This window comes from Onychostruthus taczanowskii, unplaced genomic scaffold (genome assembly GCF_017590055.1).
Source record: "Onychostruthus taczanowskii isolate IOZ18803 unplaced genomic scaffold, ASM1759005v1 scaffold52, whole genome shotgun sequence".
NCBI lineage: Eukaryota > Metazoa > Chordata > Aves > Passeriformes > Passeridae > Onychostruthus > Onychostruthus taczanowskii.
In genome coordinates, this window is record NW_024502791.1 from 766,303 (window position 1) to 782,743 (window position 16,441).

The 16,441-nt window shown below is 35.8% G+C and overlaps 1 protein-coding gene across 1 annotated transcript in view; it reads right to left on the reverse strand.

Annotated features, from left to right (window-relative positions):
- CNTLN (centlein) overlaps positions 1–16,441 on the reverse strand; it is a 169,599-nt gene that overhangs the window by 61,645 nt on the left and 91,513 nt on the right. Inside the window, 3 exon segments of the mRNA XM_041416473.1 lie at positions 596–1,116; positions 3,949–4,038; positions 9,890–9,935. Of these exon segments, the coding sequence (XP_041272407.1) occupies positions 596–1,116; positions 3,949–4,038; positions 9,890–9,935 (657 nt within the window).

Below are 16,441 nucleotides of genomic sequence, written 5' to 3' on the forward strand. Positions count from 1 at the left end.
CCTTTAAAGATTTTTAACCATCATTCAATTAAAGTTAGTACAATGACTGCATAAAACATACAGGAAATAATTAGTGTGGATGGTTCTTAATTTAAAGGATGTTAAACAGCTTGTAGACATCTGCTAGCAAGCTGAAATGGGTCATTCAAAATTTATCTAACTAAATTAAGGGGAAAAAATGTTTCTCCTCCCGGGTCGGCATGTCACAAGATAACTAAACCGACTTACTAGGCTTGCCTGGGAATCCTTAGCTGTCAGTGGTGAATATGCAAAAGGCCAGCAAATTAAATCAACCTGCCAAACTGTCAATTTCAAGCCTCATGACTGCATGAAAATAGCATCACTGGAAGAAATCAAGCATTGCCTTCTTTTGGGTTTCCTGGCACCTATTCAAATACTCATGCAGTTGTGGCTAATTTCGCATGCAAATTTCAGTCAATAAGCTCCGAACAAGACCTCCCAAGGTATTTCAAAGGATCTGACAGTATTTTTTTTGAATACCAAATCAACAGTAGTTGAAATTCAATCTCCATTTGCTAGTGCTTTACATATGCACAGTGTCCCCTCTACAGGGCTAAGTTAATGAGAGCGGTACCTGCTTTCACTCACATCCTCCCAGCCGTCCTTACTGAAGTTCTCAAACACATTACTCATAACCTTGATGGACTGTTTGAGAAAAGCTCCATGATGTCCCAAAGAGCTCTTTTTCTTGGCTGTTTTTAATTTAACCTTGGTGCCTGTTATCTTGCAATTACATTGCCCAGAGATTGCCACTGCTTTGGCTTTATCCAGCAAACACTTCTGTTCCTGCACTTGACTCAGCAAATCTTCACTTTCATTTCTCAACCTGTTAGCTTCTGTCACTTGCCTCTTCAAAGAGGCAGCTTCTTTTTCCTTCTCATCAATCAAGAACTGAAGTTCTGCTTTTTCTTTTTTTACCTCACAAATCCTCTTATGCAGTGTTTCCAGCTCTCTTTTTCTTGTGTCTGCAGCTTCCTTTTGCACTTTCAAAGATTCTTTCAAATACATTTTCTCATTCAATAAGTCTTTATTTACTTCTTTCTGTTTCTTTAATTCCCCTTCAATAGTTTTGAATTTTCTTTCTAGTTGTTGTATCTAAAATAAGCAATTTTAGCATTTACAATATTTCAGCCTGTCTTGAATAACTGCAAACTATGTTTTCAGATATATTTATTATATGACAATAATATCACACGAAGAGCAAGGACAAAAGCTATCTGCAGTCCTTAAATTTAAAATAATTTTAAAGTAGTGCAGACTAAAACATCTTAGCTGCAATAATACAGCTGTTGAGCAAAGGGCAGATGGTAAAAGAACTTAAATTTCCAGGCAAAATGACACAGAAGTTTAAGTATGCCATGCTAATGAATCTTCCTGATGCATATTGAGCTCATTACTGATTTTGTTATACATACTAATTGAATTTTAAAAAACATTTTCAGAAGGATTACTACTTTGAAATATAGACAATTTTGTACTAGCTATCTGAAGCAACAAGTTCTTTCAAGTGTCATAAACACAGAAATAAAATATTAATTTGAGCTTTCAAAAAACCCCAAATTCTAGCAAGAGATATCAGCAACTCAGCACCTAAAAATATGGAAGCTAGTATGTGTTTTCTATTTACAGAAAGGAAAAATCTACTGTGTTTCAATTAAGAGACTAATTTTCCAAGTTCCTCACATAAATTTTGAAGAAGACACTATTCAACCTACGTTTTCCTTCTCAAGTACTTTGAGGTTTATGGATATTGAAGTCTATTAACAATAAACTGACTCTCTGTGATGTTCTGGACTATCCACATAAAGGACAATTTCCAGAAATAAGGGGCAATTTTATTTTAGCAGATGCTAATGTGATTATTAGTCTATGAGACATCCCCAGAAGCCTGGAAAGGACATCAGAGGAAGTTTTGTGCTCAGTAACCACTTACTCCAATACCTGGAGAAATATTTTCAGATGGTTTTGTACAAGCTCAATCCCCACTCTTTCACTAAGGAATACGTCAGGGATTCTGGGTTTCTCTGCACATTGTTAGGAAAGACCGTTTTTCCACGAGCTATACTAGCATGTGCATGGCTAACTTGAACTCCCAACCTTGTAAAATACTGGCCAGTTCCCACAATTTGTAGCAATACAAACTGTCAAAATTATCTTTGACACTGAAAATACTGAAACCATATTATTTCTGTAAGTTTTTACTTTTAGGTTTTTACAACAATGTTTTGCCAACACTTAAAATATTTTAAAATTTATGAAATGTTGTACAAAGTGGGTACTACAGATATGATTCAGATAAATGGGAGCTCTTGATGTACACGGCAAATTAGGACAAGAGCTGCTCAAACTTCATATGTATTTGTGAATTCGATACTGAATTCGTGAGTTTGATAGGAAATCTTTAATATGAAGAGACAATACATTATGGCTACATAAAGTTAATGGGTGAAATTAGAAATTAAAGGGATTTTTTTTCAAATGCTTTAGTGAAACAAAGCGTTATAATTAAAATCATAGTTTGCACCTTCCACCCCTATGACAGTGTGTTAGACCAATATCTTTCTTCAATCACCTGCCTAAACTGAGATTTAGCTACTATTTTCTCAGTTCTTTAAAGGAACCTTTTGCACTCAGTAGCACTTAAAGTCATGTATGACAGCTGGAAGGAAATAAACAATAAATAGCTTCTACACCTATCCCTAAGGTATCATCATAACTCTGTATATCCATAGGGATAAAAATTATGCAGTACCTGGCAAACAAAATTATAGTTCTGAAATATAGATGATAAGCAAGCATAAACTGTGACATTTCAGATGGTAGTATTCATATTATTTCAATTACTCACTCTACCTTAAGATAAATGAATGTGAGCACTTCCTATTCTGTGTGTTATTATTTTAACATGATGTTTGTCATTCAGTAATAACGAGATGACAGCCTTCATTGCCTGACCATATGGCAAGCGTTACAAGTATATGCAATCACATCATCTGCTGTAAATTACCATACTTCCTACAAGTTAATTCACAGATAAAAAATAAATAGACATACCTGAACTGACATCCAAAGTTATAGATTTGTGTTTATTCAATTTAAGCATGCTTTTAAAGATTTATAAGTAATTAAACAAATAGTTTTGCAAAATGACAAACAAAAGGCATGATACTGTTTGAAGGATGACTTTTCTTTGCAAGCAAACAAAACATATGGTAAAATACAAGTGAGCCCTCTTAAGTGAACACCTGTTAACATAGTAAACTACTTGTGTATATTACAAATATCAATACAAATATCAACTAGTTAAGAACATCCCGTTACTGTATGAGGCAAAATCTGTAGAATGTTAAGCAGTAAAGATAAAATACTTATCATTATTTGTTGAGCTAGAGAACACTGCATGCATATAGTACTATCTTGTAAAAAGAGTAATAGACCCACATACACAGAAAATATTTGCACATGAAACATTGTGCTAAAATTTAAATACAACAAACAGTGAAATTATGCATCAGTTCTATTATGTAGAGGAGCTCTATGGAGATTAACACCTGATATCATCTAAAGTTAAATACCCAGCAAAAAAATTAAGGTTCCCAAAGTTAAGGGGCAAAATTCGAAGTTAAGGGACAAAATGCTACTTACAATTTAGATAATCTGTTAGCTTTTAACATTACACCCCTAAACACTCTTTTCATTTTTTCTGACATTACCCATTTTTATCTTACATAACATTCACAGCTATTTCCCTAGAATTAATTTCAGAGCAAAATTCCAGAAAGCCATATTTTTAAATTTTGAAGGAAAATGATGTCTTAAATTAATGAGTACTGATATTTACACATACATACATACATACATACATAAATATATATATATAATTCTTATATTAAAATTTAGATCTGTTTGTTGGGGTTGGTATCTTACCTTCTGTAGCATCTCATGTGAAACTTCTCTCATATACCTCTTTGGAGTATTACCCTTGACCCCATCATCTTCACTAAGTTTAAAAAGTGACTTGATCAGAAAATAAATGACACATCTCTATCATATAATAAGTAAAATACATAATGACACCTAGTATTTCACTAAAACAATCCACAGACATTTTAAGGAAATGCATTCTTTACTTCTCTAATTATTTATAATGTGGTCTATTTTCTTGACAAGCTTTTTGGTCAGTTTCTAAAGTGACCTCTCTTCAAAGTGTTCTGTCACATAATTATGAATCTCTGTAGCATCACAGTATGTTTTTTTTTCTGAGTACAAGCTTTTCAAAGGTACAATAGATCTGCAGGTTAAAGACACTGTACTTTCATTCCAATTTTTATTCTTTTACAGACTATTCCCTCTATGCCTTAAAAGCAGAATTCAATGCCGTTTTATCTACACAGTCACTATCAGTTTTGTTCTCTAGGTCTTGTCCCCTGCTAGGAGGATCAGAGTGATTGGTGAACAAAGCAAACAGTAACGGAATTAGGATGGATGAAAACTTTAAACCCTGGTTTTTGTTAAGTTAAAGATCATGTACTTCATGAGATAAATCACACAAATCATTCTACTGAAATACTGTGAAACCATAACAATTAGAAATTGATACAGCTAATGACAACTGAAACATATCTAAGCATCACTGTCAGAGACAGCTATACACTTTAGATACTAAAAATCCCAAGTTAAAAATTAGACTTATTCATTACAAAAATGTTTAGAAGTACCAATATATATGGTCAATCTGAGCTTAGCATTCACAAATTGCCCACTGCTCATAGAAATGAGCAATTACACACATCAGAAGGATTTCATCTTAGAATATGAAATACTGCATTACAGAACAAAAAAAATCCCAGTACTCTAAAAGCACCACAATATTAGTATTTCTTTTTTGGTCCTTCTTTCCCCCAAATGAACTTAAAGAATTAATCTTAAGGGATACATATCTGTGCTACATAGTGGAGGTCTGCTTTATAAGTAACATTTTAAACTACAAGCAGACATTGCAGGTCACTTAAAAACTTTTTGATTTATAAACAAAGCAAGTGTAGAAGAAAACAGTGTTACTCTCTGTAGATTCACAATCCTCTTGATATAAACAGTGACTAACAAGTTTGTTAGAGTGAATTAGACCTTTCTTTTGTCTTTGGAACATGTCATGGCCAATTAATACTTCTGTATTCATGAAATAAATGGAACACTATTCTAAAGATAATAAAAGCTGAAAAAGGTAAAACTATGCATCTGGGGAATATGTACCTTTACCTTGATATTAATATGTTAGTTCCCATGTTACTTCAGACTACAGTCCCCCAGCACAGTGGTACTGCATACATTTAGAACATTCTTTAAGTAACACACAAAGATAATACGAACATGCTTTTCATCTTTTTCTAAATATTCACTCATTTGAATGCCTGTTGTAGCTTTTATATCAGCATTTACTGTACTCCACTGAAAAGAAAAATTATTTCCCATAGTCAAAGAAACTGATCAAAGCACACAAGGTGTTATGTTTATTATGTGGATGTATTAAAATGCAATTTAAAACTCTATAAATAGACATATTATATGCAGATAATAAAGAATACCACTGCAAAAGGCATAGAAAAGACTATACATGTTCAATATTATCAAAGAAGATACAAGCAACATAAATTGAAGTGTAGCCAAAGGTCACTGAAACTTAACCCTTTCTATTGAGCAGAAAATATATGGCCCATTCAAGCCTCTTTTTCTCTCCTCCCTTCTAATTGTTATGTAATTGTTCGTAGGAATTGGTTAGGGAGGCAGTGAAAGAGCATCACCTGTAACTGTCTGTCTAGAATAGCAGAAAGATATATCATATCAGCCTACTCAGCAAGACATGCTCTACTTGTCATATTTCTACATAAAAAAATAACATCTCCCTCAAGGAACAGACCCACAAGTCATAAAGCCAACTATCTTCAGTCATCAAATTACCATGGTCTTACATAAGCACAGTTACATCCCACTGAGAAAACATAGTTAACTGTTAGCCTTAGAACGTAAAACAATTCCTAATTAATAGTCACCAAATCTGACGACAACTTAGTTCAACACTGCTGCCAAAATGGTACTTGAACTATGAAACTACAGTACAGTACAGTATTTGCAGAAAGCCTGCTTACACAAAGAAAAAAACCACCCCTTTAAAAAAAAAAAAGTACACAATAGAGCACTGTAATAGTCATTTACAAAGAAACTATAAAAACCATCAAAGGAATGACATTTTTGCCTACAGTACACACCAGGTGAAGTATTTCCCTAACAAAAAAAGGCTCCATGATGCACAAAGACACTGTGTTACCGATTTCAGTGGTAGGCACTCATGTTTCTGGGTAGAAAGAAACTTCTGGTGGGAAACACCAGGGTGAAGACCAGAAGGAAATGCCACTCCTATGGATACATATACTGAGGACATAGTATATTCAGGAGTCTCATAGTAAAAGAAGCCTTCAAACTGCCTCCTTGGAGAAAGAGCAGGCCAACAGTTTACTGCTTTTAAAGAAGGCATTTGCTATTTTTCCGAATAGGATTTGATGGGTCCACTCTCCTGCTTTTGGAGGAAATGGCACGACTACCTGCCAACACATCCTTTACCTTCATAAACAAATACGGACATGAATAGCACAAACAGCATGAATAGCAGTGTGTTTGATGACTACCAGTAAATAACTGGGCAACAGAATAAGAATGGAAAGAAATTGGGAATAGCAGGAACAGAATTTTCTTTTCCCTTGACCTACTTCATCTTTGACCAGGATTTGAGGATTTGAAAAGTAGTATGGAAGGACAACAAAACTATTCATTACTTCTTCCTGACAAACACAAGTGATATCCAATAAAGACAGAAAATTTTAATACAGGGAAGCTCTGTCTCTTTTTACAGATTTTATCCCTTGATTTTAGAATGCCTGATGAAAACAGGTACCTATCTGCTAAGGTGAAAGTGAATTCCAGTATCACTGATAAACTGAGGAAACTGACATCAGGTTTCCTTTTATAAAATACAACATACTGAAATTATGAATGAACTGTATTTAGACCATATCAAGTTTGGACTCCCAACAAATTATTGATATGAGGTTTTATTTTTATTTAGGAAGAAGGCATTTAACCCCCTTTTTAAGGGGGAAGACATGCACTTTCTGAGAACATGAGCAAGGATTTTTAACATTACACTAATTTATGCTCAAAGATAAGACATCCAGCTTCACTCATTATGGTGCAACTTTCTAGAAAATCTCAAATAGTACATGTGTCATGACTGTAACTCCCTTTGATTTTCAAGGGGAACAATAAGGAAATTACTTTTTAGAGACCTTGTGAGCAACTATTTCCTTACACTTCAATTGGTAAAAATTTGGAAACAGCTAGAACAATCTTAGTCTTCTGTGCTAACAGGAAAGTTTTGTTGATACATATCTTTGGACTTGAATCTTATTAGACATTTCCTTTTCATTAAATGATATCCATAACAACACAAACTGGAAAAGGTAAATAAAATTTTCCTAGAACAATTTACAAGTAGTTTAAACATTTTTCTTAGTCCCCAGAAAATAATAGCTAATCATTATACTAATTAGCAAATCAGAAGTGTGCATTCACCCACAAATTTTTAAAAGAGCATATGGTTACCTGAAAAGAAAATGAAAAAAAAAAAGAAAGAAAATACTAATTGTTAAAGCACTAAACATGTCAAGAACTGGCAGCTCTGCAGATCGGACTGTTTTTTGGCAACGTCCAGATATTGCTCAGCAGGCCCTTAACTCCTTCTCACCACTGGTTATCTTCCCCTTCTCTTTCTGCAAAGACCAACTCAACTGGAAAAAAACAAAGAAGTGCTTCTTAAAGTCAGCATTTAAACCTTCAATTCTGTGGCTATGAACACAACATGAAAGAAGTATTAAAAACGAAAAAGGTAACTTTCAGTTTTCAGCAGCTTGATATTCCTGCCTAATTTTAAAGACACAATTTTAAAGTTAAGGAAAAAAGCTATATTTTTTTCATTCAAGTGGTCAACATTATCACAAAAAATAGAACACAGCCACCAGGAGAAAACTGCAATAAAGAATGGTAAAGCTTTATTGCTAAGAATGGGTAGAGTATTTCTCCAAGTCGCCTACTTACTTCCTTTGCACAATAAAGAATAAAGAAGCATAAAGAACTCACCACAGATGCAATATCCAGATGGACTGTAGTTATGCACTCTTGAATATTTCTCCCAGACTATTCAGGAGCAGCTCATAATACACAGAATCAGAGGAGTGATGGAGAGGCAGTGGTAATATATTACCCATCTGATTGACAAAGACTCATCTTCACAGAACCATCAACTATTATAAAATTATAAAGATAGAAAAGAAGATACTTATGATCAATTCTTACAATTTCAGCATTTTGATTTACTTTCAAATTCAGATATTTTGTGAGACTAGAATTAAAAGAGAGGTCTGAATAAGCATGAAATTTCACTATATTTCATAAATAGGTAGAATAGACATATTAGTTGCAAATGTATAATGTGTATCTATTCATATAAATGGTCAGACTGATTAGACGTGTAGAGAACTAATGAGCAAATATGCTTTCAAATCATATGTATGGCCATATCATTACAAAATACACAGTCATGAAAAGGAAATGAATCTTTGGAGAGAAAATAACCTTATGTAAATAATTAGTATTCTGACAGACTATTGTATTGGGTTTGAGTGGCCAGGTTTTGGTAGTAGGAGGGCCTACAGGTGTGGCTTCTGTGAGAAGCTGCCAGAAGCTTCTTCCATGTCCAGCAGAGCCAGTCCCTGGCAGCTACATGATGGACCCACCGCTGACCAAGGTTGGCCCAATCAGAGTTGACAGTAACATGGTAACATAAATAAGAAGGAAAAAAAAGTGATTGGGCAGACATAATTGTGGCCAGAGAAGAGCAGAGAGAGAACACGTGAGAGGAACAACTCTGCAGACACCAAGGTCAGTGCAGAATGAGGGGCAGGAGGTGCTGCAGCAGGTGCTGGAGCTGAGATTCCCCTGCAGCCCGTGGTGCAGACCATGGTGAAGCAGCTGTGGCCTATGGAGGATCACAGGGATGCAGAGATCCACCTAAAGCCTGTGCAGGAGACCCACACCTGAGCAGGGGGTGCCTGACAGGAGGCTGGAGGCCCGTGGGAAGCCTGTGCTGGAGCAGGCTCCTGGCAGGGACCTGCAGACCTGGGGAGAGAGGAGTCCACACCAGAGCAGATTTCCTGGGAGGACTTGTGATCCACAGGGGACCCAGGCTGGAGCAGACTGTCCTTGAAGGACTCTACCCTGTGGAAGAGTGACCCACGCTGCAGCATGGACTTCCCACACTGGAGAAGTTCATGGAGCACTGTCTCCCGTGGGAGACACCCCACACTGGAACAAGGGAAGGAGTCCCCTTCCTGAGCAGTGAGAGAAAGAACGTGTGATGAACTGACCATAACCCCCACTCCCTGTCTCCATGCGCTGCTGGGGGGAAGCAGGTAGAGCTGGGAAGGAGGGAGGGATGAGAAGAAGGTGGTTTTAATATTCGTTTTTACTTCTCCTTTGATTTTTTTAGTAATAAATTCAATTAATATTCCCAAGCTGCGTCTGTTTTGCCCATGACAGTGCTTGGTGAGTGATCTCTCTCTATCCTTATCTCAGCCCATGAACCCTCCATTATATTTTCTCTTCCCTGTCCAACTGTGGAGGAAATTGATAGAGAGGCTTTGGTACCTGCCTGGCATCCAGCCAGGCTCAACCCACTTGAAGTACATACACAGATATAAAATACTATACCCTTCCTTTTTTGCTGTAAGCATAGTTCCTGTATTGTGAACTTACTCACAGATTGTTGTATTTTCATCTGATCCAATTCGTCCTCAAGATTCAGTCTACAAAAGGGGAAATAAAAAAAAATAGGCACAATCACACAGATGCCACTAAAATAATTTCAAAAATTAATCCAAACCCATACCAATGTATTACTGGGAATAAAGTTGTCAACACTCAGGCATTAGTTCTAATTTGACAACACTTAGCATTACTTCAAACATAAAGAGTCCTTTGTACAACAGCTTTTTAAAGTATGTAAATCATCTGAATTTCCAAAATTCAGACACAATGCTGATTGTAACATACACTAAGAAGTTTCAGCCCATCTTTTTTAGGCAAGAAAATATTTGAGATTAAAAGAAGACCAGTAGGAGGTAGAATCCTTTTAAGAGGTAGACAAACACTCTGTCTCAGGGGAACTGCCAGCCAAAGTTGTGAAGATATGTCTTATGATCTAGCAACTATTCAATAAACTTATTAACAAAATCATTCCTCCCATTTTCCAGCCCTGATGGACTACCATATTACTACCATAGTTTATTCTGTAATATTAACCAGCTGAGCTCTGCACAATAAATTGAATTACTCTTTTTCAATTTAATAAAATTACATACAAACAAAGTTGCCAGGATAGCAATACTAAAGTTTCAAAGTCAAATTGGAAAATATTAGAAAGAAAGACATTATTTAAATTCTTTATTTATACTTGTGATTTCTGACACATTCTCTGTCTATATAGCTGTACACTATTTCAGCAATAAAACCCCCCTTGTTTCAGCCAAAGATCATACAATACACAGAACAGAGCACAGTCATTAAATAGGCAGCTTCTACTTAAAATAAAAATGCATTTCATGCACAAATACACATTATTCTGTCACTGTTGTTAAAGTTTGACTGCTAGTATTTTCACTTATTTCACTTGTACTACAAACAGCAGCACCTCCTTCAGAGGAAATTTATGCTTTTCCCTACTTTCCCCTCCGAAATAAGGCACAAAAAAAAAATCTGGCCAAAATATTTGCCAACTTAAGAAAAGGACTTCAAAAAAGAAGTCTTTTGGTACACACAGTACATTAAAGCACGTTGTAAGTCAAGTGCACCTCTGACTCAGCTGTAAAACAACTTACAGAGAAAATTGTAAACATGAAAAGTTAAAGTAACTTGCTTTGCATGACACGTAAGAAATCCAGCTATTTTTTGAATCACTCATCTGCCTTCACAGGTTGATTTTCTTTACTGTTCTTCCATCCTCCAAAACTTAGTCATCATCAGCTTCTGTTACACAGATGACAGTAGCTTTTGTCTTCACACTGTGTTAACTCGTCACAGCATGTTAGCTTTTTGCACTGAATGGCAAAATATTTCCTTGAAAAAACCTTATGTAATTAAAGATTGAAATCAACATGACATGGTTCCTGTCTGAACCTCTATCTTCTGAATCAGTTACTTTTCAACTTTAAAATCATTATTTGAATGAACACAGTATATATGTTTATGAATATATATACTGCCTCTCTGGACACTAATTGACATGCAATAGTGATTGTACACTATTTTTAAGAGTGAACTTCTACATATATCTTTTTTCTTTCAGCTGATGAAAGACATGCAGAAGTAAACTAATTATATTAAACAATTAAGGGGAAGTTCATAGTCAGAATAACTGAAGTGCCTCCAAATATATTAATTCATATATGAAATAATCTCCAACTGAACTTATGATACATCTAAGATGGAAAAATTTTAGTTAAGTCCAAACCAAAAACTTCTATGTGCAATACAAGATTCAACCTACCCAAGTCAATGACTGGCTTCAGTTATAAATGCCCACATGGGTTAGCCAGTGCCAAGTCCAACCATCAGCAGTACTATATCTCCCACAGAGGCAAAAGCAGATGCTACTCAAGAAAGACTAGAAGCCTAACAGTTTGTGAAGTGTGATTCCAATTTTTCATCCTGGAAGTGGCACATAAGTACTACTCTTTATTTCTTCTGCTTTAACTGGTTCCCTGTTGCTAAAAGGACCTTTCCTCCAGAGCAAAAAAAAATTCTTTACAACCTTTCACGTGGAGCTTTGTTAAAGGCAATTGAAAAAATACAGATAGGATTACTTTTACCACACAGTTGTTGTCACCCTTCTGCAATTCCAGCAGGATTTTACTTTACAGGAGCGACATTAATGCTTCCCCAATAAAAGTGTGTTGATTTGTGCTTAGTGATAGTTCTCTTTACCTTTACCGTGCTTTTTTTTTTTTTTTTTTTTTTTTTTTACTTTCTCCCTTTCACCCTCTTTTTCCAAAAGACTGACTACCATCTTCAATGTATGGAGGCAGACACGTTACTTCAGCTCCCTCTGGAGCCCATTCTGTAGATGGAAGTTATAGTGGCAACCTGCCAGTCCATTGGCTGTTAACAGTTAGGTTAGAGTAATTTCATACTTCAGTTTCTTCACACCTCCGTGAGTGAAGGATATTAACTACTCTACTTGACCTCATCAAGTAGAGTACAGATACTTCAAATAGGTCTAATGCCTTTGATCTATCTGCTGCAAAGCATACACAAGTTGTTGGCATCTTCATCTTTCATTTAGCATAGAAACATACAATCACAGCATGGTTTGCATTGAAAGATATCTTAACAATCATTTAATATGAAATACTGACCAAGGAAAAGACTGTTCTTTTAGGGCTTGAAAACGCAATATATCATTTTACACTGTTATCATTCAGCAAACCTGTGAACTTCCTTATTGTTGTCTTTTTCACTCTATTTAAACAAAATTTTACTGTAACAGCTTAAGCTTTGAAAACCAGTCTTCAAAAGACTTTTTAGGCTTCTCAACTTTCCACCTGCATTTGTCCTGTCTCTGTTTACTGGTCCTACCTGTTTCTCAGCAATGCAAACTTAAGTTTTAAATGCTGACCTTTTCCATTTAAGAGCCATAAAAACTTCTACAGTCTCTAGAGAGAGCTCCTTAAGACTCTTTGGGGGCAGGGGATAGTTTGGAACTATTTTATCTTAACTTTTTCAAACTGTAGCACATATTTCAGGTGGGTTTCACCTACAATATCTCTCTTAACAGTCTCCAACAAATGTTTCTTTACTGCTTGCTCTAGTGTTCAGGGTTTGAAGATTTTTTTGATTAGTTGTTTCATTTTCATTTTATGGTTTCCTTTCTGGACAGTAAGCATCCCTAGGCCAATTGATTTGGTCCACTCCCTTCTGGTATTATTTAAATTAAAACAAACAAACAAAAAAGTTACATAAACCCAATAAAGGCCTTCCTTCTTTCCCTAGCAAAGTCACAGAGCAAATCATCCTGGAAATAATGTCCAGTCACCTAATAGACAAGGTGACTGAAAACAACTAGCACACATTTACCATGGAAAAATCTTGCTTTACCAACCTCACTACATTTGTAAGACATGACCAGCTGTAAGAATGAAGGGAGAGGAGGCATATACCTTTAATTTGGCAAGGTATTTGAGATGGTCTCTCATCTCGTTATTGCCAAAGATTTGAGATCTGAATTGAAAATTAGCTAAGGTGTCTGTAAAATTGGCTGAACTGTTAGGTTGAAGAGGTGATGACCTGTCAACTGGTAGCTAGCAATTATAAGCTTTCCTCAGGGATCCATTACAGAGCCAATATTGCTTACTGTCTTTATTAACAACCTCAGAGTTATGCTAGAGCATCTCATAGCAAGTTCATAAATGATATAACTCTGAGGGAAGCAACTGAGAGCTCAGTAGAGAGCTGGACCACTGCTCATTGAGATTTCACAGGAAGAAAAAAAATGGCTGATGGGAACTTCATGAGGTTCACTTAAGGCAAAGTCCCCTTAGAAAAACTTTGAAAGAGGAGATGCTAAAAGACCAATTGGCTCAAAAGCAGCTTCGCAGAAAAAAAATTCGGTCCTTTGAACCAATATGACAAACATTAGAACTGACATGACTTTGTGGTGAAAGCTAACTAGATGCTAGCTGTATAGGCAGGAGTCAGTAATCAATTTACAGAATTAATTCAACTCAGCACTTCTGAGATGGCATGTGCGGCTGTGTCTTGCTTTAGGCTCCTTCAAGAAAGACACTTACGTAAACAGATTAAGTGTTTAAAAGGGGCATCACAATGGCCAAAGTTTAGCCATCTGTTTTATGATGACAGGATGAAAGAAAACTTCTGACTATCAGTACCTGCTCCCTTCTATCCTGAAAGGAATTCCTTTATTGCAGGACCATTCTTGGTACAAGAGGATATTATCACATCAGTTACAAAGCAGGTCTCATGTTTCACTCATGGTCTCATTTAAGAGATTCAATTCCTCATGGTGAGTTCTTCTTTCTCTAGAGTTGTGCTCTTTGTGGCTGACCGAATAAAATGTCTTATATGTAGAAGATCATACATGTCACACTACACCAAACTGAATAAGCTGCATGCCACTGGGGGGACTGCTACCCACATTCTGAGTTTTATTTTCTTGATCTTGTGAAGGTAAAACAGATTTAGTCTGCCTTTTTCAACCAATTACTGTCATCGTATCCTATCCTACAATCTCCCATCTTAATTAGTTTGTTAGTTGGTTTCTTTTATTATTTCTAACATCTGAAGCCTGCTAATATTCTGTTCACTAATTCTTAAAATTTTGAATGCAAATATTAGGCTACTCAAGGCCCACATGTTTGCACTGAGCAAATTTCTAAGTGTTTAAGAGATCTGAAAACAGATACTGTACTGATTTCTGCTCACACTTTTTTTTAATCTGAAGAACAACAAAATAGAACCTTTAAACTACTCTAGCTAGAATTTGTAAAAATTAGGGGAAAGAAACCCCAATGTATATGCATTATAACAATACATACACATATAGTCCAGTTCTCTAAAATTAACTATAAAAGCACCAGCCTGTACTTTTTGTACAGAGTGGTCTTCTTGAAGAGCACAGCTCTTTGCAGAGGCTCTATAATTGGTACATTCCTCAAGAACAAGCGAACAAAATCACTTGAAAGAAGCATCACAGAAGGTTCAAGTAAGAACTTTCAAAGAAAGAAGGAATGTCAAGGAATTCACGGCAACTGAAGAAGCCACATAAAACTGCCGACGCATAATTCAACACTGAAAGAAATTACTCATCCTGAAAGAACACAGTAGAAAAAAGCAGGAGTGGGGGGAAATAATTGCTTTCCAGTCTGTCCTTTACAGCATTATCTCCCTCAGTGTCTCAAACAAATATGGCAACTTAATAGCTAAGAATTGAACTGTTTTTCTGAAATTCTCCATCCCTCTCTAAAAAATAATTTAAGTCACTCTGAAGATAAATATCTCAGTGTGTTTTTTTAGCCAAAAGTGGGATTGCATTTGACAAACTATGTCTGCCCCATCAGACTTTTAAATGATTCACATACAACTCTTTTATGAAGCAGATTAGGTATCTAAAAGTACCTGTGATCCAGCTGCACAGATTCCAGTGACTCAAGATGCTTCCCTCATTTACTGAGGGTAAAAGAAGAATTGTCTCTGCAATCTTGCAACTCAAAGGATCAAAACCAAGTTCTGCCTGTGGTGATGAAGACTACTAACTTACTGGAACTACAGAGTCAGAAGAGTGACTCAGAGTCAGAGCAGTGTCAAATTTCAGATATTATGAACAAGAGTTTCTTAAACTATTTCATCAGATTAAGCTAATATTTGCTGTTATTATCTTAAGCATATGCTCAGTGGATTAACTGCACCAGTTTCTGCATCATTCACTTTCAATGAACACATCAAACAATGAAAATAAGAAATATGTCAGGTTCAGGTCCTAACTGAAAAGGTAATTTCTCTGACCATTGTGTTTGACTTAGCAAGTGCTGATCAAAGGGCACCATGTCATCTGAAACCATCCAAGACACAAACTGAGACTGAGAGATAGAATCTTTTGAGATATTTCAACAGTGGGAAACTACCTTCTATCTGAAGTGTTCCTGATTGCAGACTGCAGGCATGGAAATAGAAACTAAAGCTGTGAATATTAGTACTTGTCTTCTCCATCTTTTGACAGTAGAAAGACTGAGAGTTGATGATATTTCAAGACTAGGCAAGAAATGCCTTATGTTAATATCCATTTAACTGTGTTTATACAAATTTTCTTCTCCTAGAATTTTCCACAGATTTCACATTTTACAATTACTATAACTACAAGCTTGATTTAAAAAAGAAAAAAAGTATACTTTAAACTTTTTATACTGGATATCAAATATTTTTTTTCTTCTAATTAATCTAGTAGTCACTAAATGAAGTGAAAGAAATTGTAAGTTTATATTAGGTTCAGTACAATTCCTACTTCCAATTATAATATTAAGTGGCACGAGTATTTGAGCACAACTTCCTCTCCCAGGAGGGAAATTCAGCAATGAGTGTACTAAGGAACTGCAGGAGAAGCACAAACCTACAAAAATTTGCAGTCAAGTGTCTGCTTTGGCAAGCAGTAACATCAAACATGGAGGATGCTTTCAGTTTACCTTTTCACAAGTTTCCTATTGACAATGTATCAGCTGACAAGCAGAGCGTGTTTCAGTTCTCT